Genomic DNA, 26,840 nt, shown 5'->3' on the forward strand with positions numbered 1-26,840 from the left:
AGATTTCTAGGGACAATTTCACAGGCTGTGCCATTGCTGAATGGGGAAATTGGAAAACTGCAGAATCGATTTGCAGACGTGAAGTTCTATTTTCTTTTACAACTCCTTCATCAGAGTCTCCATCGCTCCTGCGTTGTGCAGCATTATCATCGGAGCAGCCTGGACACCACTGATAATTGCTGAGTGAGGGGAAGGCTGTGCCTTGCAAGCAAAAGTAAAACCAGTGGGGTGGCACTGCCTTTAAATCCACCTGCTTTAGAGAAGTGCTCATTTACTCAGGCTACTCATTTCTGAGAGCTAATGGGAAATTAATTTAAAAATATGATTCAAATTGGTTTTGTTTGCTTTTTTCTTTCTGAACAAAACTTCCCAGCTAAAAGCTGTGAAGTTGTATTAAATCTATCTTGTGTAAAACCAGGAACAATATACACGATTTTGCAATGCTTCCATTATTTCTTTGTAAATTGTTTCACAAAGAAAAAACCTCAAAACCTCTTCCACATCAAATGCCTGATAGTGACACAGTTCCCAAGAATGAGACCAGTGGCTAATTTCCACAAAAAACTGGAAAACCTCGTGACTATCATCCACTTGACCTTTGGGATGGAGAGAGAAGTGTGCTTTGTAACATTAAGGGTCAGGGACAGCAAAAATGGTCATTTGTGTGCCGCAGTCATTCAGCAGCTCTGTGAGACAGGTAGGGCTGATCTGGCTGCCCACAGCATGCTGGGGCTACCAACTCTGGGAAAATTAAGAATATTCCTGGTGTAATAAGCTTATGGATCAAGTATCCTACTATTGGTTTCTTTTAAACATCAAGTCAACTTTGCACGGCTGTGGGTCTCACAGCTGCTCCCCTGCCCCTGAGACATCCTTGCAGCATTAGGACGCTGGCAGGATTTCTGTGCCCCTTTCTGCCGGGTTTCAGCAGGGACGGTGGCACCAGCTCGGCTGGGCAGCCACCTCCGCTCCCCTCAGCGAGGGTTTGCCGCAGCAGCCATAGCTCAGCGCGGACAGGGGAACTGCAGGGATTGGGAGTGGAGCGGAAAATTTACTCCTCTGGACAGGCCATTTCTGCCGGGTGTCGCTGCTGAGGAGTGAACAGGCTCCAAAACGCCGGGACAAGGCACTGACGCTGCCTACAAGGCCCTACCCGCGAGCCCAAAATGGCGGCTCGCCCGGAGGCGCCGCCGCCTCGTTGCTACGCGACCGGCAGGGCCCGCCTCCCCCTGAGAACTACAACTCCCAGGCATCCCGCCCAGGAGGGACTCTAACTCCCGGCAGGCCCCGCGCGCTGGAGGCGGCCGGCCAGCACTACATATCCCGGCAGGCGGTGGGGGCAATGGCCAATCGGTGTCGTTGATGCTGCGGGGTGCGCGGCCGGCGGTGAGCGGGGGAAGCGGCGCGGTGACATTTCCTGCCGGGCCGCCCCCGGAGCCGCTGCCCGAGCGGGGCCCAGGATGGCAGCGCTGGGAGGTCGGTGCGGGGCGACGGGGGAATGCCCGGTGCGAGAGGGGGGATCCTGGTGAAGGGTATCGGGGCCTGTGTGTTGAGGGGTGTCGATGAGAAGGTTCGGGCCTGTACTGAGGGGACCACCGTGTGAGGGGGCTCGGGGGTGCCCGGGCTGGGAGGGGTCCCTGGGAGGGGCAGCGGTGCTCGGGTGTGGGAGGTGATGGCGTGAGGGGAGAGCTGAGCGGGGGCTGTGTGGGAGAGGGGCTGTGCGAGGCAGTGTGCTGTGTTAGGGTGGAAGGAGGCTGTCCCATGAGGGACCCCCCCCTGCTGTGTGAGGGGCCGCAGCCGGGAGAGGGGAGTGGAGTTGATGAAAGGCTTCTATGAAAATGGGTGTGCTCTCTCTCCTCTTTGCCCCTTTGTGTTGCCCAAATTTTGTTGAAAGCGCTCTGTTGCAGTCAGCAGCTTTACCCGATTTGCAGCTCTTGCCACCTAATGTTTTTCTTTTGAGCTCTCCTTTGTTGTTGTTGCGTAAAAATGTTGGTGCTATTACGAAACAGATTTTTGTGCTTGAGCTATTGCTCAATTTTCACTTTGGGAATTACTTCATTAGGCTTATCACATGTTATTTAGCAGCATATGCTCTACTAAATATGTTTCCACAGTGATATATAAGCTCCTTCACACCTGAGAAATTTCAAATTATAATTCTGTTTTATTTGTAGAGAGAACATGTAACTGTGTCTCCAAATTTATGTGTTTAAGTTTGCTGCCCAGCAGACTTATTGTGGGGCCGTTTCTTCATGAGTCTCTGCTCCAACCATTACTTTTGTAAGGCAGGAGCCAGTTCCTGTTTCAGTGTGAAGTCAAATATTTACATACAGGCCTGTGTGATGGCAGGGTAGGTTGGGGACTTATTTCATTCCTCTGTGTCCCTTTTCATTTTAAAGGTCAATAAGCGTTGTGTTTCTTGATTTGATTTCCAGTTGTATGAAGTATTTGTATTGTTTTCCATAATGGGTATAAGCTTTATAATTTATAGGGGTATAAACTTTATAGTTGAATGGTAACTGACATGTATATTGTGAAAAGGAAAAAAAAAAGTATTGAGGTATCTTTATATATTTACTCACCCTTGACAATGTTTGGCTTGCTGTCAATGGATGATGATGCTGAGGAAGTATGGAATATCAATTTGTGCCACTTCTTGGTCATGCGTGGGTATTTGGCACGTGTATGAATTTTTTTGGAGGCTTTTTTGTTGTTGTTGATTGTTTTCTGTTAAAGTTTTAATTTTGCTTTGTAGAACCAAGTCAGTTTTCACAAACACTGAATGGAGTTCCTCCCTCAAACCAAGTCAGCAGTGGAATGGACCCCTTCCATGCTTGTAGTATTCTCCAACAGCTGAAGACCATGTATGATGAAGGACAGCTGACAGATATTGTGGTGGAAGTGGATCATGGGAAAACATTCTCCTGTCATAGGAATGTTCTTGCTGCAATCAGTCCTTATTTCAGGTACAACTGTCCATTATTCTAGTGGTGATCAAAGCAGATAGAATATTAGTGTAGGTATGATTGTTTGAATTTTCATAAAATGAAAATAAGTTCCGTGTATTTATAGATAATACAGTGCACCTAGCAAGTAAAGATTATTGTTCTCTTAAGGTCAGTGAATTATCAGTGTCTGTTTCTCAGAGGTAAGTTTCATTGGAGAAAATGTCACACAATTTTAAACCAAGCAAAACTGCCTCCTGTACTGAGGGTACCAGAGATACAGTAAGAGTATATTGAAACTGCTTGTTTTCTTTTCAAGTTACATATTTTAGTGTGCTAGACTAGTGTGCATGTGAAATAACCTGTTGAAAGTTGAATGCAAAGACTTGGATATGTCAAGAACTTTGCTTATAAACTCAATGATTTTTAACATAGGTTTAGTGAGATAATTAAGCAAGAAGTTCCACTTTTGTTTCAGTAAGTGTAGAAATGATCTTAAATTTAGGTACCCCAAGAGAAAGTTAACACGTGTGATAAATGTGTTTGTGCTGATGGAGGGGCAAACACATTGGGACTAGCTGTACAACATATGTAAATTCATGCCTGTGGTTAAAGGTAATTACAGGCAAACTGCTGGATATTTTTGTTTTGCAGATCGATGTTCACGAGCGGCCTTACCGAGAGTACCCAGAAGGAAGTTCGGATTGTTGGTGTGGAAGCAGAGTCGATGCATTTAGTGTTGAACTATGCATATACCTCCAGAGTAGTGCTGACAGAGGCCAACGTTCAAGCTTTGTTCACTGCAGCCAGTATCTTCCAGATCCCTTCCATACAAGACCAGTGTGCTAAATACATGATCAGTCATTTGGACCCACAGAACTCCATTGGGGTGTTCATCTTTGCTGATCACTATGGTCATCAGGAACTCAAAGACAGGTCACAAGACTACATTCGCAAGAAGTTTCTGAGTGTCACCAAAGAGCAAGAGTTTCTTCAGTTGAGAAAAGACCAACTGATAAGTATCCTCAACAGTGATGATTTAAATGTAGATAAAGAAGAACATGTTTATGAGAGCATTATAAGGTGGTTTGAGCATGAACAAAATAAGAGAGAAGTGCACCTTCCAGAAATATTTGCCAAATGCATCCGTATGCCTCTGTTGGATGAGACATTTTTAGAGAAAATCCCTCCCATGTTTGCACAGGCGATGGCCAAAAGCTGTGTACAAAAGGGACAACCCAGTGCCAATGGCTACACACAACGGCTTGGAATGACCGCTTCAGAAATGATCATATGCTTTGATGCTGCCCACAAACACTCAGGAAAGAAGCAAACAGTGCCTTGTTTAGATTCGGTCACAGGGAGAGTGTTTAAACTATGCAAGCCACCAAATGACTTGAGGGAGGTGGGAATTCTCGTGTCTCCTGATAACGATATTTACATTGCGGGTGGTTACAGGCCGAGCAGCAGTGAGGTCTCCATTGACCATCGAGCAGAGAGTGATTTTTGGATGTATGATCACTCTGGCAATAGGTGGATTCCGAAGGCTCCTTTGCTGCGGGCCAGAATAGGCTGCAAGTTGGTTCACTGCTGTGGGAAGCTATACGCCATCGGGGGGAGAGTTTATGAAGGAGATGGGCGGAACTCCCTCAAGTCTGTGGAGTGCTATGACAGCCGGGAGGACTGCTGGACAGCTGTGTGTCCCATGCCTGTAGCAATGGAGTTCCATAGTGCTGTGGAGTATAAGGATAGCATCTATGTTTTACAGGGTAAGGTGATTTGACTGGCTCTGTGGTGTTTTATTGGAAGTGGGGATTGTTTGTTCTGACTGTGTTTTCTTAAGCAATTTGGAAAAACTCCTTGGGCAATGGTGGGGCAGGGGGAGCTAGGGAGGGGGAGGTTGCTGCCTTGCATTCTCATGCCCTGGGAATGTGTCACTAAGTTGTCATCTGTACAATAACTCAGTATTACATCTTTTGTGGTATTCTGAGTCAACAATACAGTATTAAACTTAATTCTGAAAATTCTTTAATCTTTACATGGGTGAAATGCACTAACACAGAAGAAAGGACACTGTTCTATGAAAAAGCACTTTGTATTTTACTTGGCTAAAGCTGAGAAAATTCCTGGTGTCTTTATTCTTGGTGACTTGTAAAAATTGATGAATGACTTCTAAGTCTTCATTTCCTGCCCTACCCTGCTTTCTGAAGTCATCTTAGAAACTAGAAAGAGATAAAGCATCTCCCTTAGTTTTAACTCTGTTTCTTTGGTCAGTAATTTCAGTACTGCCTTTACATTTTGTGCACACTGGAAAGTGCTGAGATTGATCTGAGGCTGTGGTAAGGGAACCCCAAAGTGGAAAGAAGGAAGGAGGGGGAGGTGTCCCAGTTTTGTTTTGCTGAGGGCCACCTCTATAAACACCTGCACAAGTTACGGTCTTGGAGGCACAGCAGCTCCTACTTGGGTCACTTCCATGCAAAGCTGGACCACGGGGAAGAAACAGGATAGAGAATACTGTTAGATCCTTATTACTTACAAGAAGAAGTCAACATTATTTCTTGACTTTACATTCGTGATCTTCCATGTGACTTGCAGTTTTCTTCTATTGTTTCTGTATCATGTTTAACTCTTGTTGGTTGTGGCTTTAAATAGTTCTGTTATGCTAAAACGTTCTCTAAATCTCTGCTTTAGGTGGTTAGAAAGGAATGCTGAAGAATACTGAACTTAGTATTTGTTCCTTTAATGTTTCTTAGAACTGATAAAAGGTGGATGATACTATTATAACCTCTAGAATAAGACTGCACCTTGTTCACAAATTTTAGCTGCTGATACTGTGCTTCAGTGCTTTGACTGCTTGTATAAATAAGCTACTTCCTGTGCTAACCAGCAAATTCTAGAGTAGTTTTATGGATACCTAGAAAAAAACCTTGACTGAGTTGTGCTGTAGCAGAAAGAGGTTAGCTTTTAGGAATTGTTCTAGGAAGAGCTCCAAAGTAGTCAATAAGAATTGATGAGACTGAAAATGCCTATGGAATACAAGTGTCAGTCCCAGGAGATTGCACTGTGGAACAAAACTGAATAATCAAAATTAGTATTATCTGTAAGAATTAATCTCCTAAACTCTGTTCCACCAATTTTACTGTTTCACTTCTGTATTCTATGTTATACTTGAGGTTGCTTGGTCACAAATCAGCTTGGTTAAAATTCTTAAGATAGCCACGTGAAATCATGATTTGAATTATGCTAGTATTTGGCAGATGTTACGCCTTTCTCCCACTGGACTTTATCCATGTTCTTTTCATGAAATGTACAGAGCATGAGTTTTTGGTCATCTGAACTTCCTTTATCTGCAGTCTGTAGCTGCTGCTCTGTGCACGGAGCATCAGAGGTATTTTATAACCTAACCACAAACCTAACTGTGAATGGGTAGTTTCATGAAAGTTTTCACCTGGCCTCCTTTTAAGCAAATCAGCCTAAATGTGTAACCCAGCCACCTGATACCAGCAGCTTCAAAATCTGTGTGTAGTACAAGACAGAATTCAGGGTTTAAAATCTGCTAAACCTGAGCAAATAATTGTGAGACTCCCCATCTGCAGACGACACGTTGTGAGAATGTTAAAGTGAAACAAATGTACTTCAGGCATTTCAAGACGAATCTTGAAAGGCTTTGTCCCAAATTAATAAACATGTTTTAGAAGTACTAAAGAATACCTAGAAACTGTGTAAAGTGGGTTTCTGTTATGCTTCAAATTCCCTCTGCTTCAGCTGAAACAGAAATTCAAAGTAGGTGTTAGTCATGCTATTAATGTTTTTGTAAAGCACTAAAAGGAAAGCAGTTGATGGTGCTAGGGTGTTTGTTTTGGGATCCAGGCTCTGGAAAACTTAAGAGTGTTTCTGTCTGTGGAAGAACGTACCTGAGGGCACAGTTGCCACAGAACTGTTGGCCTGGAAACAAAGCACAAGTTATATTTTATTTTTCCTCTCTCTTTCCAGGGGAGTTCTTCCTTTGCTATGATCCTCAGAAGGATTACTGGGGATTTCTGACCCCGATGACTGTGCCTAGAATCCAAGGCTTGGCAACAGTGTACAACGACTCCATCTACTACATAGCTGGCACCTGTGGGAACCATCAGCGCATGTTCACCGTCGAGGCCTACGACATTGAACAGAACAAATGGACTCGAAAAAAAGACTTCCCGTGCGACCAGTCCATCAACCCATACATAAAACTTGTTCTCCTCAAAAACAAACTCCATCTCTTTGTCAGAGCTACTCAAGTCACTGTTGAAGAGCACGTTTTCAGAACCAGCAGGAAGAACTCACTCTACCAGTACGATGAAGTCACTGATCAATGGCAGAAAGTCTACGAGACTCCAGACAGGCTCTGGGATTTAGGCCGGCATTTTGAATGTGTTGTTGCTAAATTGTATCCGCAGTGTCTTCAGAAAGTTATTTAAATTCTTTTTTTTTTTTTTCCTTTTTTTTTTTTTCTCAGTAACAGGCCTTAGTGATTTCAGTGGTAATTTGATGCTAGAGAAAACATGTCTTAAAAGAAAACAAAGAAATTCTGTCAGTATTTATTGTAAGATAAAACAGACAGTTTTTTGTATATGGGGATGGGTGCTCTTTAAAGGTTGCAGTCCGGGGGGAGAATTGTTCGTTCAGTTTCATATTTACTGATATTTTCCTGGGAAATGAGAAGGAGGTTACAAAGTGCAATTATCAGCATTTTTTTTTCTGGTAGACACTTAATCATGTCATATTAAAGGGTTTTTTTGTGGTAAAAGCAAATTAAGTGGAAGAGCCAGGATAACTATGCACTACAGTGAAAGAAAATCTAGCATTAATAGTTAAGGATGTCCAAGATGTGTTGAAGTGACTTTTCTTCTTTTTCTCTTTTTTTTTTTTAATACGGGTAAAATCTGAGGCAATATCACTAAGTTTTGTTGCTTTTTTTTGTTCTTAATTTAGATTGAAAGTACATAGAGAGGAATGGTGGAACCTGATTCATAATGATCTCTTCTTTTTGTACTGTTTTTGATGTCTAAGATGTTTGTGATGTTGTTTGTGCACTGCAATTTGGAAAAAAAAAAACTCAAGTCAGAATTGGATTGTGGAGTACCTTTGCCCCAGATGGAGGCCTGTTCATATTGTTGTACCAGTTCCTGTCTGTGGATTTTTGATGAGATTGAGCTTAATGATGGTGGGGAAAAAACCCAACACCTTTTTTTTGCCACATAGGTGTAGTGCTGTAAAAACTTTTTTTTCTTTTTTTTTTTAACACTGATTAAAATCTTTTTTTTTCACCCCGTAAAGGGCTTTAACCCAAAAGTTGATGGTGCTAGTACATTTTTAATACTTGTTTGTCTGAACTGGGCCAGCCTTCTGCTACTGTTTAAGACAGCCTGTTAATTTCCATGGAGTGTTTGTCTGTCTTCAGGCCCTGTCCTGTCATCAGATTGTCTTTTCTAACATAACATTTTTACTGCAGTGGTGTTCTTGCACAGAATGGTGACAGGATATGGCCTTAAAAATACTGATTCTCTTTTATTTTTCCTCTTTGTGTGGAGTGTTCATTCTGTCTCCACTATAGTACAGTGCTATGTGCAGAGTTGGCATGTGCTCTGGTGATTTGGAAAAGTGTGGTTTAACTTTGCAAATTGTTTTCCTTTTCTCTTTGCAGTCAAGCCCCCAACTATCTTCTATTTCCTTCTGCTCTATAATGTGAAAAATTGCACTACTGAGCTGTCAGCATTATCCAGCGTATTAAAGCAAAATTAACAGTAAGCGTCCATGGCTTAAATAATCTTAGGGGAAATACAGAATAAGGAATATAGTGCAACACTTTTCTTTATGTATTTAACATTTAACTTATTTTTAGAAAGTAAGTTCAAAGTTCAGCCTCTTCTTCAGTAGTGAGAATTGGATTTAAAAGGGAAAAGAGGACTCCTAAATCTTGCATCAGCTGCAATTTACCAGGTTTCTTACAGCTCTACATTTTGTAGAGCTTTAAGTTATCTTACTTATTCCAGTTTTTTTCCTGTTGACCTAAGTAAACCAGTTAACTTGATGTGGCATTGGCCATCACTGGCTGGAAGTGCTTACCATTATCTGGCTTAACAGCTGATATTTCAGTCAGCCAAATATTTAGCTCATTGTTTATCCCCCTGGCATGGCTGAGGATTTGGATAATGTTTGTTTACTATGTGGTCTTCCTGTTCCCAAATGGAATCTTCCTAATACATGAAAATACTCACCTGGTTCTATTTATTAATTCTTGCACAAAAATGTTTGAGAGGCAAAAACAAACAAAAAACTGTGAAATGAAAAGCAAAATAAAAATGCCTCTTTGCATTACATACCTCATCTTCCAGAGATTCACCAAACTCTTCTTCCAATGCGAGCACCTGCATTTTGTTTTTTTATTTTTCTTGAATTTGGCAATTCTCGCTAAGACCGCGTTTTCCAATAGTGTTGAGGTGTATTGTTTCTTTGTTAGTTTTCTTCTGGATAGTTTTATCTTTATGCATAGCCAAGAATAAGGGGTTTTCTGAAAAGTACAACTAATTTAACTTTTAACTAATGATCCTTAGTCCTTGGCTAGCTCTCTGCGCTGTTGTAGGCCTCTAGCTGCAAGCTTTCTGAAGCACCCTCCCTAACAGTGTTGCATTTGTGTGTAAGACCTTTTATTTTTGCAAAGTGTTATGTAACTTTTTCCTTGTTTCTTTGTTTGTTTTTCTTTTTCTTTTGGTTTTTGTTTTTTGGTTTTTTTTTTTTGAGCTTGGTTGAATATTTACAAGATTTCTTGCTGCTTTTTGACAATCTATATTTATTTAGTAGAACAAATTTCAATATATTACTTGAAACTATGAAATAGAATTGAGTTAGCAGTTGACTGGTCATGTGATGTATAAAGTACAATATGCTGTGGTTAATTCTGCAGTAGGTTTGTTAATTTTGTTTATCTGCACTAAGTACAAAGATCTCCATTCTGTTTAACCATTCAAACTGAGGGTGTGATCCAAGTCTGTCATGTGTTTGAAAGCTAAATCCTGGAACTTGCTGTGGGAGTAGAATATACTAAACCTTTTGCATGAGGAGTTTGTTGAGACAGTAATGTAGCTGTGACATTTTGCCAATTCTTAAATGCTTCTACGTTATGCTGAAAGTCAGATTCCTGGTAAAGTTTTGCTTTAGAGTCAGGCTTAAGTAAACTTGCACAGCACAAAAAAAAAAATAATTGCACCAAAGGTACTGATAATATTTGAACAGTAATCTGTACATTTTGCTCATTTGGAATTTTTTTTGCATTCATTTATTTCCCTTTATGAAATGAATTTCTGGTGTTGTAAGAATTTAGGTGAGTGTAAATCTCTTCCAAAATTATTAGTTACTTTAGAAGGAAACATTTTGTAATTTCCACTTGCTTCCATCAATGAAATTTAGAATAACTCAGAGCAGTTTTGGTGCACCAGACATGCAGTGTGTGTATGTTCTACAAGAGATCCAAGAGCTCCCTGTTCGCGAGGCTGTTGAGAAGTGGCATCCAACATTCAGTGCTCAGGTATGTTAGTAAGAAGTACTGTAGTCCTATGAGGGCAAATGTGTGGATTTTTAAACATTTTGCCATAATTGCACAATTTTGCATTTTTACTTGATGTCATGTTATGTTTCTTAAAATAAACCTATTGTTGAAATACAGTGGAGTTCAACTGTTTTTGTGACAAATCTGTGTGCATTTTAGTAAATTTCTGAAAATTAATCCAATGTATTTTTGATGTTTGTTCGGTTCTTCTATTTCTGCACTTGTACCTCACCTGTGTGTAATGTCCTTTTTTTTTTCTAAAGGTGGAAGATGCTTTGTTCATTTGTCTCATTCCTTGTGGCTGTTCAGGTGTAAATTCTCATTTGTTTACACACATGCAGCACGGTCTTTCCCTTCCCTTTCTCCATGCCTTTGTCTGCAGCTGGCATCCCAGCAGGAATGTCAAGTGGGGCTTTCCAGCCTGAAAAGGCTGTTTATTGGAAAACCCCAACCCCTTCACACTGAATTTCCCAGCACCCTGAGAGAGCTGGGGGAGCCACAGCTTTGCAAATGATTATTCTCGTAAGTGTCAATAAGGATTTTCCTTCTTGGGATACTAAAGTAAATTCCAGTGTATTTTTTTGAAGAGGGAAGTAGCTGGGCCCTTGAGAGATTCTTCCCATCTGCACATTGGGGGTGGAGTTATTTGCTGGGCATGTTTTTCCTTTCATACATCCTTTTGGAAATGAGTATTTTGGAAGCGTCTGCTGAAGGACAGGAACACACAAACTCCTGCACGCCCCCTAAAACAAAGTAGCATTACTTAAATGAAATTTCCCACTGTGTTTGTGCCCCAAAGCTGGGCAGAGCATGCTGCACACAGGGGAGTATCTCACAGCTTGGCACTGGTGTGCAGCCAAGAGGTGGGGAAATAACCATCCAGCTGTTGCTTTCTCTTTATCTCTTTGCAGCATGCTCTCCCCTCTGGGCCTCTCAAAGATGGAAGAGTGAGACCAACAAAGCTGGAACCTCCCCCATCAGTATCTCCCTAAGGTCCCCATGCCTCACTGCTGATTTTTGTGTTTTACACAATTAACGATGCAAATATCCACTGTGAAAGGCAGGTATTTATTAACTTCTATAAAGATTTTGTGATCAAGTTACTTAACAAGTAGAAGCAAAACTAACTGATTTCTAATGTCTCTCCAAAGAGGAATTTCTGAAGTACCACAAAGGTGTTTATCAGCTTTCCTTTTCAGCAGGTGCTGGTGGGGTCTCTGTTTTTTAACCAACCAGTAGGACACAATTCCTGTACAGACTTTACATCTTTGCAAGCTTTAGCCCTCTACAAAATGCAATTTAAAGCAGCCACCACCTGAGGAGTTGGGGGGTGGTGAGCAGACAGTGAGAGTGATCGAGCACATGTACAAAATCCTGAATATTGTATTTCCCTATGGAAAAAATGCTAAAAATCCCCACTTGGAGAACATTTGGCTGGGTTTGACTGTTTTTGAAGGATGAGGTGAATTCCTGCATATCACAGGATTTGAGTGAAGAAGGCCTAGATCTGCCTGAAGAACAAAAGAGAAATAGGTAAAGCATGATGCCCTCCTCTTTGTAGTACCTGAGTGATGGGGAGCCCTTCCCAGCATGGAAGGACATCTGTGTAAATTGATGCAAGTGTGTCACAGCTTTCTCCTCTGCTCTCCCTCCTTCTGTGGCTGTGATCCAGGGCACAGCCTGGTCCCAAAGCCACACCAGGGTAACAGGACTGGAGGCTGTGCCCAAATAACCTCAAGCTGCTGTCTGTTAACAGGTCAGCTCCACAATTTGTGCATGGTATGTGCGTATTTAGACCTTAAAGTGTCACTGAGTGCCAGCAACGTAACAATACCTGTAAAACATCAACCAAAATGGTACCAAATATATCTATTTAAGGAATGCCCTCTGTGCTCCCGTGTCTCCTTAGATTTGCACATGAACTCTGCTTTGCAGCCCTTGCTGTCACACAGAAGTGGCAATGTCCAGCCCAAGTGTAAGAACTGTGAACTGTATGCTCACTTCCTGACAGCTTTTGATCCTTTTATTTAATAATACATATCTAATTTTTGATTATAAATTCAGTTATGAAATTATTTTGAAGTCAAGATGGTATGTGACACATCAGTTGCAGAAAAAGATTTGCAGATAAATTCTGAATTACCTTAAACCCTTTTATTTTGATTCAGTTCATATTCCTTCAGTAACAGATTTCTTTGTAGCTTCTGAGAGGCTCAGGGGCAGTAATATTTGGTGAATATCAAATTAACCTTCTTCACCAGCCAATAAATGAAGTATTGAAATTGTCTTTACTCTGCAAATTTACATTTTATTTTTCTCAAGTTAAAGTTATACCGTGTTTTATATCAAAACTAATAAATGGAGAGGAAGTGTTAAGAAGAAAGAGCCATTGGATTAGTCATTCAAGTTTCAATTTTTCACAGGCCAAAGAAATAGAAAAGGAGAGTTTCTGCTGCTTTTGTCCATCTCAGCTGCAAGGGGCGTGTCCAAGATTTTCCAAAGTGATTTTGGAGAGCACTCTCTCAATGGTATGAATTGCTATTATGTCTGAAGTGCACTAGAAATGGTCACAGCCCAGTAACTATCAGCAAAAACATTTATAAATTAGGCAATTACTGTTAACACAGAGGTGGAAGGAGGGACAGTATCTAACAAAGGCAAATCCATATTTTGATTTGATAAAGCACCAGTCTAAATTGGCTCAGAGCCAAGGGCACTGTTAAGTATCCACAAGCAAAATAGAAAGTACCTCTTTGGAAGTTTATTCTGAAAGTCTAAAGGAATTTCAACTCTTGCAATGCCATTCTTTTTTACAATAGCATTCTTCCAACACTGCACCTTTAGGAATAAGTGACTCCCATTAACTCTAGGTCTGGTGTGGTTGCATTCTCCTCAACAGGCAGCTCCTGGTGCCCTCCCATGGGGTGGAGCACAGAGAACCACATGCACCTCCAACAATCTGTGATGAATCCCCACAGCACCTATAACTGCCTTTAAGGATTTACTCGTTTTAGAAGACAGAAAAAGCACCAGATATGCTTGTTGTCTTTCTGGCTGTAAAACATTTTTAGAGAGCATAACTGGTGGGAGCCATGACTGGTGAGGCAGAAAGAGCTGGGCCACAAGATGGATCAGCCCAAGGAATGTGTAATTGGAATTCTCTCCCTGACTCTGAACTAATGGTGGGTGCCTGAGGACACAAGCATGGAGCTGCCTGTCAACATTCCCCAAGTTCCAGCAATTTGCCATCTGCAGTGCCAGAGGTGGCATCTCTGTGTTTAATAACCATCAATAGATTTCTCCCCAGAATTTGTCTTGTTGTCTTTTGACCACTGGAGACTTTTTTATCAAGCTGTTACAACTGCCTGGTAGAAAATCTTCGTAAATGGGGATTGTTTGTCCTGTGTTGTGAGAAGAACATCTGAGCTGGCTGGGAGAGCACTATTTGCAGCATTTTGTGCTAATGCAAACTGGGAACTTGTTTGTGAGTTTGGGCATTTCTTGTGTGCTTGCAAGGAAGATATTTCTGCTGGGGCCATATGGAGGAGTGTGGATGACTGCATGTGGCTACAGGGCCGGAAATACGGGTTACAGGTGATGCTGACTGGCAAAGTTAACTTGGATGAATCGTTTTTCTTTCTCCATTTACCTTTCTGATGAATTTTCTACTTGGATTGGATGAAAACATTTCCCTGGCTCACATAAAATCAGGTTTTTTTAAATTTTTTTTTGTGCTTCAGTAGTGCATTGCAGCGTTGAGATTATAAACACGGCAGGGGAATGTTCTAAATCCCCCAAATGGGGATTTGCAACATAAGTCTGGTGGAAACATTCCTACTGAAATTGGGTTATGTTAACCTTTACAAAGCATGGACTCATGTCGTGGACATTGCTTGTTTAAATCTCCAAGTCAATCGCTTGGTTACTGTAAAATATTCAGGAATTTTCTGTATCTTTTCCCCTCACTCCAGGGTGACATTTACTCCTTGATAAGTGTTGGCTTGTCAACTCCTTCATTCCTTGGGTGATCAAAATCAATCTGACACAGGATTTTGGGTGAGCCAGAAGTCAAGCAGGAGAACTCCAGGCAGAAGAAGATGCCTGTACGAGGATGGGCAAAAACCTCCTCATGCAAATTTCCCTGGATGAGAGTGGGAGCAGAGCCTGCAAAAACACATTGCAAGGCAAGAATAAGTTAATATGTACAAGGAAAAGTGATATCTGACAAATAATTTATCGACACTCACAAGGAGCTGAGACATGCCAGCATTCCAAGCACAGCGAATGGAGAGTTTGCCCTGGATTTTTTTCCAGGGCAGATGAAGGGTGACCAAGAGGAGTTAATGTGAGATACATTTGGGTGTTCAGGTGGTGTTCCAAGCTACAGGAAGGCTTTACTTCTGAGAGTGGAGCCTCTGATCTCAACCTTTGATCTCAGCTGTGTCTGGGGTGGGCCATGGGGTCAGCAGATGGCTTTAAAAGTGAGCAGATGGCTCCAGTGGGGGCAGGAGCCGGCATTCCCAAGGGACGGGAGCCGGAGCGGTGCCTGCCTCGGCCGCACAGGGAGCAGCCCCTCGGACAGCGGTCAGTGAGTGTTTGTGTGTGCTGGCGTGCCTGGGTTGAGGGAATCTTGGCCCCATGGAGTCCTTGGATCAGCAGGAGAAGCTTCATTAGATTCAGGTTTGATTTTTCATGGTGCTCTCATTTAGCGAAAAAAACCCAGCCCCAACCAAGTAAAATGAGTGGTGTAGAAAAATAATCGTACAATGCAAGAGTAGTCCCCAGTTGATCTGGGTTACAGGATGAAGATTGTGATTGTATGTGCCAGTTCCAAAAGACAGTAGTTCAATAAATCAAGGAAAGAAGATGGTAAATATCAACTGGATTGAGATGTAAGGGCTTTGATTGTGAAAGAGATCTGGAATTCCTTTATTTCCAAGTTGTTAGTAGCCTGACATTCCTGAAGAGGATTGAAGTATAGTGTTGAAAAGATCCAGAATACCTGTCTAAAGAATAAGTCTAAATAAACTAACAGGAATTAAGCAGGAAGCCTAGGGGGAGTGGTAAGTGGAGAAATGGCACATCCAGACTTTTAACTTCACAAAAAGGAAATAGGGGTAAAATGAGAGAGCTGACAAGTAGATCTGTGCCAGACAAAGACAACTCATGCTTTAAAACTACAAAGTTGTGGTTAAGAGGGTGGCAACAGAAGGGGTAATGCCCATGGGAGAATGGTCCTGGGCCCTCCTTAGTGCTGATGTCTCACAAACCACAGGAGACTGGGACTGTATCACATCACTGCCTGCTGATTGCTCAGGGTATTAAACCCTCTAAAAATAATCCCAAATTTTATAATCCCAAAATTGGTTTCCCCTAAATCCTCCTCTGGAAGCCTTGTTTTACAGTTGAGGAAGTAAGAGTCAGCTGGTGTGATTTTTATTTTTGACTGTACAGTACATTTTCATTTCACTTTGGTTCCTCTCTTCGGTTTTCTGTATTAATTTGCCTTGGTATAGAAAAGCTGGACAATGATCTGATACCATAATCTCATTTTATGCTAATGTCTTCTCAATATATCTCATTAAACAAAAGATCTAATTAAATGTACAACTATATTCATCACATAAGACTTCTAAAGGTGGTATAAAATTTGTTATAATTTTAGAATTGACAATAAAAAAATAGCCTCTTTTTAATCCCATATAGAAAGTTCAGGCTCAACCTTCTTAAAGGACTACCAAAAAAATTTGAATTTGAGGAGCCTTGAAACTGCATATCCTAAATTTTGGTAGATTGTGAATACCAAAAATAATGTTAAATAAGGAAATGTGTCCTCACACTAACCACCCCTTAATCAGTTTTATTTTGCCTAATTTCAGAACCACTAGTATATGTCAGTAGTTTTGGGAGCTTGGTATTATCCATAATATTTTGATGGCCTAAACTGAGTAGAATAACCATAAATGAAAGAAGCAGTGCAATGAAATGCAATTTGATTAGTAATAAGATCTCTTAAACTTCAACAGGCATTCCAACATCACCACTATTACTTTTTAACTTGGGTTTTCCTTTTAAAATCCCACCCAACATAAAGTATGGTTAATGTAATTCTAAAAGAATATTATTTTTTTTACGGGAAGGCTTAGTTGATGGGGTATAACAGACTCTCCATCAGAATGTTCTATATACTGTGGATACCTGTAAGGGAAAAATAATGTTTCATAAATATCTATCAGACCACTTTATTACCTAATATCAGAGCCAGAGAAACTTCATAAGTACAGTCTTGCTTGATCCTGAAATCAAAACAGGGCATCCCTCATAGTCTAACATGGCATTTTCCTTATTATTTATTTATCATTTTATCGTAAAAGACTTGGGCATCTCTTGAAACAGCAAGGAAATCTCAGGAAGCCCTGAGATTTTTCTAGTTACAGTCGAGTTCCTCTCATGTTCCAGTGAAATCCTTGAAAAGGGGCTGGAGCTGGGTGATCCTTAAGGTCCCTTCCAGCCCAAACCATTCTGTGATTCTGTGTAAGTGGCAGTGAATCCTCTCGTGGGTCTCAGTGGATCAGATCCTGGAGCTGTGTGTGGAGCACTCTCTGTCCTGTTAGATTGGAACTGACCATGACTCCACAGAGGCTGTGAGTGGATGCCCAGGGATCAGGGTGAGGATGTGAGGTGTGTGGTGATCCTCTTCCAGTGTAACCTCTCACCCTTTGAGGACCTCCAGAACCAGCACTGATGCCTTTAGAGCACTGAACATGAGCTTACATAAATTTCCTTCAATTAAAAATAAATGGAGATGAATGGTCTTGGTCTCTAGTAAAAAAAAGACAGTGAAGAAAGGCTATGACAAGAAAAAAAATCAAAAATTATTTTTCAGGAGAGGACTAAAAGTTTTCAGTGGAGATCTGACTATTTTGCAAAGGGATTCCAAAACTCATCCCTGATGTATCTGAAAGATTCTCAGAAAACACATGTATGTTTTACTTATTTTTCTTTTTATCCTCATTTTATTTTAATGACCAGGGAAAATGGGAAGAATGCAAAAAAGTGAATGCCCTCTTTGATCTGTGTTGTTCCTGAGCATAATCTGGTAACCTGGCAGGCATCAGGCAGGAGTGGAATTGCTGCCCATAAGTAGGAAGGAACTTCAGCCCCTTTGCAAGCAGTTTCTCAGTGTGGTTGTTGGTTTGAGGAAAGCAACAGCCGAAAGAGCCCTGTCCCCCTGCAGAACAGGGGAGCTGGGCCCACTGTGGGGCTGTTCACCTGCTGCTTACATCATGGGGATTATTCTTTTAATCAGGAATAACCTGAAATCATAAGGACTTCCACCCACATCTGAAAAGCACACAATGAAGGATTCACCCTAAAAAAGGTGCAGCCACAGCGCTGGGTTCTCTCCAGAGGGACTGTGACAGGAGTAACCTCCAGAAGCCATCTCCCAAGGTGGGACACAGAGCCACAGGCTGGATGAGGTGGAGAACAGAAAGTGGAGGCACTGACTTCATCTGGGACTGAGATCTGTTCCTGGACATGGAGGCCATAGGAGTATTTTGAGGGTATGTATTTAAAATACAAGTGGAAGAGCTGGACAGGGTTATTGGAGAGGGAAGGGTAATCTTGGTTGTGTTAGAATTGAACAATAGAACTGTTAAAAGACAGAAAAAGGATTAAGGCTTCAAGAGTGGGTGATTCTCTGTACCTCTAAATTATTTTAATGTGCTTTAAAATGATGCCTGACCACATGTTATGATCATTCTGTACAACACACATCTCCTCTGCTCTGCAGGACACTGGGAAGCAGGGTTTGCTCTGGAATTTGCCCTGACCATGGCTCCTCCAGTCCTTTCAGACCTGGGCTATGTCCCCCCCGATGGTGGATGGGGCTGGGCAGTGGTGTTCGGAGCCTCCATCTCAATTGGGTTTGCATTTACCTTTCCTAAAGCTTTCACAATCTACTTTAAAGAGATCCAGGCTGTTTTCAACATCTCCTACAGCCAGATTGCCTGGACAACGTCCATCATGTGTGCTACCACCTACGGAGGAGGTAAGTGAAGCAAGGCTGTGTCTTCCTTTGGAAAGAGAATATCTGATCTCTACACCAAAAGGGGAGAATGTATTTCTTTGAGAAAGTTCCTGGAAAGTGCTAACTCTAAGTCTGGCTTTCTGTTTTCATGAGAAGTGAGAAAACTGAGAAAACCAGTAGTGCTGAGTTTTTTATTGCCAACATATATGAAGTCATCAATTATTTTTTTCATCAGAAATCCTTGCTATGCATGGGCGAGGGGAGGCTTGGAATTATGTGAGTCTGGGCAGTTATTTCAGTATACTTGGTCTTTTGTTCTGTTCCTATTCTTGTCTCTCCTTTTGAAACCAAAATGTGTAACTTGTACTCATGATTGCAGAGAAGCCACTGAAACTCAAACCCCAAGATTTGCTGACGTACAGACATAGAATATGTGCATGTATATCTGGAGACAGCATTAAAATATATTTTTCCTAAATCTGTTGCTAAAATCTTGCTTCAAATAAGTAAGGGATGATGTTTTAGACTTTTCTCTGCAGAATCTTCCTAAAAGAACAAATACATTCACCGGTTTCTTCAAATTAAAATGTTCACTGGGTACCTGTACCTTGGATGCAAAACTTACTGTTGTGGGAAGGTATTTACTATCTCTATAATGAAATCATCAAATGGGTGTTCCCTGGGGGAGGTCTCCAGGTTATCAGTCTGCCACTTTGATCTGAGGTAGCTGGTTAATCTTGCTGTTAATGGTTAGTAGAGATCATCTGGTTTAGGCTGCTGATGCCTGTGAGGTGCAGTTATTCCTGGGCTCTTAGCAGATCCTGGCGGTTCTGAGCTGGTTTTGCAAGGGTGAAAGGTAAAAGGATTAACTCTTAAGAGCTCAAGAATAGCCGCCCAAGTGTGAGTAGCCTCACATCTACCCAAACCTGTATTCTTCCTAAAAAAGTCACTGACACTCTTTGGGGAAGATTATTACAAAAAATTTTGTAGATGGAGGGATCTTCTTGCCTTCAGGACAGGGTGGTTTGGAGGCTTCCTGGGTCCCTCATTGCAAGAATCAGGGATACACCCTGTGTACAGAAGGCACACTGTCACAGTACACTGTGTACTTTAGGAACTGGTTTTACATGGCAATAAATAAAGGAGTTGGTGTGGGATGGAATAAGGTGAAAGGAGATGTGTGTGACCAGAGAGGTGTGAGGGATGAGCTGCTTGCAGAAAGAGCCTTTTCAGGTCTGGCTGGAGTGGATCAGACCGTCAGTGAGGCAGATTCCCTGGGCTCTTTGGGCTGTACTCTCTACTGCAGATGGACAGAAGGGTTCACTTCCAGGGGGAATAAATCAGCAGCTCTACTGAACACTGACTTCCCCTTGAAACAGTGGCTGTGTATCCTCTGGCTGCTGTTTGGCTCTGGTGGTTTTGTGTCAGGAGCTGAGAAGGGCTGACAGAGAGAGAGACTGAAGAGAGATTCATTTAGAGGTTCATTTCCTTAGGGTGGCTGCTCAGGGCCCTCTGGAAGCTGGATGTCTGAAACTGAGCATCAGACACTGAACATGTCTCAGAGTGGTTGGGATTTCTGGCTTTCTCCACATTCCCTGAGCGAGGGCCCTTGACATCTGGATGGAAAGAGAGGACAGCAAGGGAACTTCTGGCTACAGTATTGATGGAGGAAGAAGCTATTACTGTACCAGACTTGTGGCTTCACCACTGATCTTCCCATCCTTAAATACAGACTTTTATGACACCATCTTGCTGCAGAGCTGTTATTATAAACTACAGCTGTGTGTGCAAGTGCCTGAGTTTCCCAGATGCCACCTGTAACAGAAGGAAGGGTGGAGCACGAGCAGGAAAACTAGAGATGCTGTGAATCAAGTTTACTTTCCTTTTCAGCATTGCATTTATATTCACTCAGACTTTGGGCCAAGAACTCAGTGCTGGTAGGGGGTCCTGTCCCTTTCACAAACATCTGTGTTCATTGCTCCAAGAGCACCTTTCCTCTCTGAGGGTTTGTCCCCCAGACAGTACCTGTTGCTTTTCACCTCACTCAGCTTTTAAATCACTGCAGCATCTGAAATAGATCTTGGAAAAATATAAATCTGAAGGAAAAATCCCTGTGTACTCTTCTAGAATTAAGGGAGATCAAGTGTTTCATCTGTTTTTGCACATGATTCATAATTCTGAACATTTCCCTGTCATGTTCTCATCTTTCAGTTTTGCTGCCAGTAACTGGTGTTGACATCTCATAGATCTGAAAGCAGCAGCATGCTAATAGTAATAGAAGAGGGAATGGCAATAGTAACAGATTTAGGAGTTTCATCTCGGGGAATAAATACCTTTGAGTGCATAAGTAATTGAATACTCAGCTTGATCTACCTTTCAGCTATAGCAGCATAAGCCTACAGCAATTCTGTGGCATCCAGTGAAGCTGCATGCTGTGTTTGAGGAAGGAGGAAAGCACCAACAAGGCCTGGCCAGAGTGGTTGAAGGAGTGCAGGGGTTCCCTTCAAACCCCAGCTTTTATTGTGCATATTCAAAAAAGCTGCAGCTATCTATATATAAAACAGCTGTTTAGGACAGCCTGCACTAGAGTAAATAGAAAAAAAAAATAAAATGAAAAGCTTCAACAAACATCTAATATAATTTTTGGGTAAAGCCTGGGCTGCACTGAAGTCATCAGGCATCTTGCCATCACTTTTAGTGCAGCCAGGATTTCATCTTTCAGCTGCTGAGTTTGACCTGCTGAACGGTAGCACTAGAAGAAGCCTGGCAAATTTCAGCCTCAAGCATTTTGGGAAAGGGGGCTTCCCCAAAGGTCTTCAGGAATGAGAAGTAATGGAGTGCCTTGTAAACTCCATTACTTTACCTGGATCCCCCTTTGAAGCATGTCTTACAAGGAGTCATTTTTGTGGAACTTGGGGGGCTCTTGGGAAGGTCAGTCTGTAAGCCTGGGATCACAGCAGGCTGGAGTAAACACTACACTTGGACCAAAAAGCCTCCTCCTTCTGTTGTTGTGGGGTAACAGGGCTGTACAGTGTCAGAAGTTCAGCAAGTTCCTCAAGAACTCTCCGTGTCAGACCTTGGAAGTTAATGCTTGATCTTCTGGACAATGGTCAGCCAGAAGGGCAAAGCAGCACAGAGAATTCAGGCCCAGGAGCCTGGCTGAGTTTACCCCCAGCAATCCTGTGTGTTGCATCACGCCCTGTTAAGGGCACAGGGATGTTACACACAGCTCTCTGCACCCCGTGATGTGTGCTCTCAGCTCCTGCCAGCTTTATTTCTGTCTCTTGTTTCCATATCCCAGCTTTTTACTGAATCTGAAGGGTAATAAAGAACTTCCTGGCTTTCCTCCACCCCACCAGGAGGAGCTGGTTGTGTTCCAAGGAGCTGCAGACTTGGTTCTGTTGCCCTGCTTCTCACCTGCTCTCTCACAGTGCCCAGAGCCTTGCTGGTGACAAGCATTGTGTGGTGCCAGCTGAAACTGCTTGGACCATTCCTTGTCCTTGAAGCAGATCAAAGGTGTTCTACAAACATGCAGCAGACAGCAGCCCTAAACACTGCAGCCCCAGAGAGAGATTTCTTGGGGAAACTCATGTCTAGAGGAGATACTTCTTGGAGTTACAATCATTTGTCACAATTTTATTTGGTGGGCAGCCACAACCCATACCAAAGCCCCAGCTGCTTCTTGATGATATTTTTCTGTACTTATAATTGAATACCTCTCCATTATCTTAAAATTAGGGTGAGGTGGGGTTAATTATTTTGGAAATTGCCTGCATTATGTAATGGCTAAGAGTACTATGATCTGCAAACAGTGGTGTTCCAGAGACTACTTGGAAACTGCTGTGACATCCCCCTGTCCCCAGGGCACTGACCCTCAACTCAGGATCAGTCAACATTGTGCAGGTTTGTGCTGCTCTGGAGTGGGAATCACTCTTCATGGTGATCCTGCAACATCTCTCCTCTCTCAAACATCATGAGGGTTTAATGAGGTCTAAAGCTCTCCAGCTTGATGAAGTACTCTTGAGGCAGCTGATCCTTTTTCTGCCCTGTTGACAGCTGCTTGAGGGTTTACTTGGAAGTGGACTGGAGACAGCAGAGGTTTTCTGGACTCAGATGTGCCACAGCTGCTGAGGGCCATGCCATGGAGATGGTGCCTGTGGAGGGGCCAGATGTGTCACAATTCATCAGATTAGTTTTGGCACTCTAAGCTGCAGATCTTTGCTAACCTGGTTCCTCTTCACTGAAGAGAGTAAGGAAACCCCCACAATATTTCCACCAGAAATCAGAGGCAGGCTAGGTGGGTAAGACAGGCTGGGACAAGTTTGGTACCACACTGATTCTACTTTGGCAACACTACAGAGTCTTTATTCATTATGTGCTTACCTTGACCAAAAATGTATGGACTCGTTATCCTGTAGTAAAACCTCACAGCACAAGGCTTGAGCCTGGAGCTGGAGAGCCACAGGGTGGGGAAGGCAGAAGTTTCCCTCTGCACACATTGTCACCAGTGGACTCCCCTGTACTTTCAGTACAAATGAAAGAGTGACCTGCTGTGCTCTGGCTAATGTGTAATTACACCTTCAACACAACCTCCTGCCCCAGCTGTTTGTTTGCCTGTCTTTGTGTGCACAATCTTAAATGCCTTTAGGCTCTGCATTCAGCAGTGTTTGGAAAAAACACAGTATTTCTCCTCATTTTCAGCCATTTAGGACTTGCCATTACCAGATTTCTACCATAAAAGTTAATAGCTAAATTCTTGATGCATCTCTGAGCTCTTCAACCATGTTGTTTTTTCCCTTTCTATGCAGTCATTTTCCAAATATAACAGAGGAAGATCCTTCTGGGATTAAAATGTAAATGAGACAAAGATGCAATAGCAAAAGACTAATTTGTTTTAATTCCCCAGTGAAAACATTCCAGTTATTAGATCTAGATTAATTGTCACCATCTTTTTGCCATCAAGAATGTTTTGGTTTGAGCTGCTGATTAAACTCCTGCAACAAGGGGAAAAACAGAAGAAGTGATGTTACTGCTTGGTTTATTCTGTTTTCTCCAGGAAACCAGCACATCCTGCAGTGATGCTTCATGCACCTAGCTGATGGTTTGATGGCACAGACACAGGGTTGGGGCTGTCTGAGAGGTTTCCTGGCTCTGGAGAAACTTATTTCATGTCATGAATCTCTCTGCCCGTCTGCACTTCATGCTATTAATACCGGGGTTTAGCAAAATGCAAGTTTGACATTTCATAACTTTCTATTTTGACCTCTCCATGACCCCCTTGTAAACCATATTACTCAGTGAAAAACAAAGCCAGGAGGGCTCTGCCAGTGTCCCCGGTGGTTTTGGTGGCAGCACTGATGTCACTTGGCTCTGGGCAGTGTCACCCCCTCACCAGGTGCAGGGGGTGAGGGGCTGGTGGCTCTGCCTGCAGCAGAACCTCTCACACAGCAGCAAAGAGGCTGCATGGAAATTAAAGTTCCCCATCCTCCAAATAGCCACAGAGATGTCAGGGGATGTGGACTGACCATGTCTGATGCCACTTGGAACATGCTGCTCAGGTGCTGCCTGCACCCCTCCTGCTGCTCAGGAGCCACCAGCCAGAGTTAGGTTCCCTTTAATTAAAAACCCAGGCATGAAAATATTAGTAGTAAATCCCTGAATGCTGGAGTCTTGTGGCTAAACACTGAGGAATGTGTTTTATCAGCCTGGTCATGCTCAGTGGTGGGAAGAGCACAAGGTACAAGGGTGACTGTGCTCACTGGGAAGGGAAGAGATGCTTTGTCCCACAGCTGGTCTTTTGTGGTGGCATTGGTTGGAGTCCAGAGCCAAGAATTTTGGTGACTTGAAATCTACTCTGAAGTATTACTCTGTGTCTGTATGGGTTGATCCCTTGGAAAAAGTTCAGAATTTTATCAGGAACATTAATAAACGGGCCTGGTTTTTGAGGACTGGCATGTCTCTCTCCTAAGACAGCTCACACAAGGCAACTGCAGGGGATGTTCTTTAGAATGGCACCCAATTTAACATTTCTGGAGAAGGGAATTCTCATCTTCCAGTGATGATATCACATGGGTCCAGCCCTTTGGTTTTGCAGAAAATTTCTGCCTATATTCTCATCCATTAATTCCGGAGCTCCATTTTAACTGTGGTTATGGATGGGATTTCACTGCTGCTTCATTTTATGATCAAATGGAACATGACAATAGAGTAGTTTTAAGAAATGGGGTGTGCCACTGAAGGCCCTTTAAAGAAGTGCAGAGGTACCTCTTTTGGCATTTACCAGATGCTGTTTTCAAGCAGCAGAGCTAGGTATGGATTTTTTTATTTAATGTGGAAGCAGTTTCTAAAGACTTTAATTGACTTGCAAAGATTCAATGAAGGAAAAACTCTGTTGGAGTTATAGAGATGCAGCTCTTACCTTTGGTTACTACAAGCTACTTTGCATAAAAGGCATTGAATAAAATTATTTCCAAATACCCAAGTGGTTCACTGAAAATAAATAGAAATGGTTTTGATTCTTGAGGGGGCCCAGGGGTTTTTCCCCAATCCTGTTTTTTTTTTCTTTCTCCAAGACAAGAAAAAACACTCAAGTTGTCCTCACTAGTCACTTTTTTTGGGGGGAGCTTATGTGCTCCATTATATGGGTGAAGTGAGGCCCTGGCATATGTTGCCCAGGGAAACTGTGTCTGCCTCTCCTCTGGAAATGTTCAAGTCCAGGTTGGAAGGGGCTTGGAACAACTTGGTCTGGTGGAATGTGTCCCTGCCCATGGCAGGGGGATGGTCCCTGTCCTCCCAAGCCATTTTGTGATTCTATGATTTTAAATGTTGCTCATCAAACCTTGGGCTTCAATAAGTAAAAGCTGTTAGTTCATTTGATTAAAAAATCATGACCTGGGAACTGTCACAGCAATCTTTGTGAAGGTTGGACAGTGGGGGGAGAGGAAGAGTTTCAGATTCTGCTTTGCTCCTTTTCCTGGCGTGCCACTCTTATTTGAACAGCTCTGGAACGGAGCACTGGGAATTACAATGGCAGTCACTTATTTACATGGAATACCGTGATAGGGAAATGAGTCATTTGAAAAGGTATTTTGCAATTTTAATCAATTTTGTTGCTGCTTGCCAGCAAATTAAAAAACCTGCCCTCCAGGAAGTGTCTGCCGTCAGTGGATGAGAAAGCAGAGCCTGGTCCCGGGGGAGGTCCTGACATGGAGGGGAGAGCACAGGCAGCTGCTGTGAGACGAGCCCAAGACTCCCAAATTGCTAGGAGGTCCTTTCTGACCTAGTGAGCCCAGGATTTCAGTGTCAGTCCCACCCTCTGCCCTCGGGCTGTTCTGCTTTGCTTGTGAGCTTCTCCTCAGAGCAGCAACAGCAGTGCAACCAATTACCACATTTAGACATCTTTAGAAATCATTTGTTTGCCCCCAATATCACCTGCTGCAACTGGTTTCCTGCTCTAGTTTTGAGTTTGCCACGAGTTTGTGTGGAAGTTTACCCAGAGGTGCCCTGCTGGGGCTGGCTGCAGGGGCCATTCTTTAGCATGACACACAATTTAGGAGCTCTGGAGAAGGAAACTCTCATCTTCCAGCTGAGAGTTGTTGCAGCATCCTCGGCTGAAGTTGTACCTCTGCTGCCTGGGCTTTCTGTCTGTCCTCCCACCTTCCATGCTGCTGCTAGGGATGTGTCAAGTTCAGTCTTAGGGGTGTTTATTCTGTTTTGATCTTATTTTTTATTTTTAACAGAACACAGAAAGTAGCTGCTGGGACAGCTGAATGCTGGTATCCTCACAGCATAAAGTGGGTCAGGGCTGTACTGAAATAAAACTCTCCAAATCATCACGCTGAGAGTAAAGGTTTCTGGTCATTTTGAGTTTACTCAGTTTTATAGGAAGAAAGAAATGGCAGTAATAAAACATCTTACAGTTGTGTTGTGAGGAGATTTTAAAGCTCCAGATTAACTGTGCCAGATTACAGCAAAGCAAGGCCCTGATTTTTTCCCCCTCTCAGTTGCTTCATGGTGCAAATAGAAAAATGGGACACGGACGGGGCTGTTAGCTCAGCCAGGGGGAGGCAAGGTTGCCCAAGATATAAGGTCTGTGCTGAAACTGCACCTTCCCAGCCAGAGCAAACACTGCTTCATGTTTTCCCAACCAGAGCTCCATGTGAAAACTAGAACACACAGCAAACTGGTGAGAGTGAGCAGGGGCCAGAAGTCTGCAATGATCAGGGAATCATAGAATTCTGAATTGGGTTGGAAGGGACTTCAGAGCCCATGCTATTCT

General features: G+C 42.6%; 2 protein-coding genes across 4 annotated transcripts in view; both read left to right on the forward strand.

The window, feature by feature from the left end:
- Positions 1 to 1,445: 1,445 nt before the first annotated feature.
- KBTBD8 (kelch repeat and BTB domain containing 8) lies at positions 1,446 to 10,646 on the forward strand. Of its 2 annotated transcripts, none has more exons than XM_005522009.3 (4): positions 1,446 to 1,476; positions 2,756 to 2,966; positions 3,600 to 4,714; positions 6,939 to 10,646. In XM_005522009.3, the coding sequence occupies exons 1-4, from the start codon at positions 1,461 to 1,463 to the stop codon at positions 7,400 to 7,402; spliced, it is 1,806 nt and encodes a 601-aa protein (XP_005522066.2). In that variant the 5' UTR covers positions 1,446 to 1,460; the 3' UTR covers positions 7,403 to 10,646. The 2 variants fall into 2 exon arrangements, with proteins under 2 accessions (XP_005522066.2, XP_014107256.2); XM_014251781.2 differs by having other exon boundaries at positions 1,462 to 1,505.
- A 4,399-nt stretch (positions 10,647 to 15,045) lies between these two features.
- LOC102114655 (monocarboxylate transporter 2-like) overlaps positions 15,046 to 26,840 on the forward strand; it is a 36,948-nt gene continuing 25,153 nt past the window's right edge. Inside the window, exons 1-3 of one of the 2 annotated variants that reach the window (XM_088061905.1) lie at positions 15,046 to 15,114; positions 17,840 to 18,095; positions 18,326 to 18,583. In XM_088061905.1, coding sequence (XP_087918031.1) covers positions 18,367 to 18,583 — 217 coding nt within the window. In that variant the 5' untranslated portion in view covers positions 15,046 to 15,114; positions 17,840 to 18,095; positions 18,326 to 18,366. Of the gene's footprint in view, positions 15,211 to 17,839; positions 18,096 to 18,325; positions 18,584 to 26,840 lie in introns of both variants that reach the window. The other variant, XM_088061904.1, reaches the window with a different exon arrangement.

Source organism: Pseudopodoces humilis, chromosome 13 (genome assembly GCF_049639895.1).
Source record: "Pseudopodoces humilis isolate 2021_Gansu_Grassland_sample_001 chromosome 13, ASM4963989v1, whole genome shotgun sequence".
Lineage (NCBI taxonomy): Eukaryota > Metazoa > Chordata > Aves > Passeriformes > Paridae > Pseudopodoces > Pseudopodoces humilis.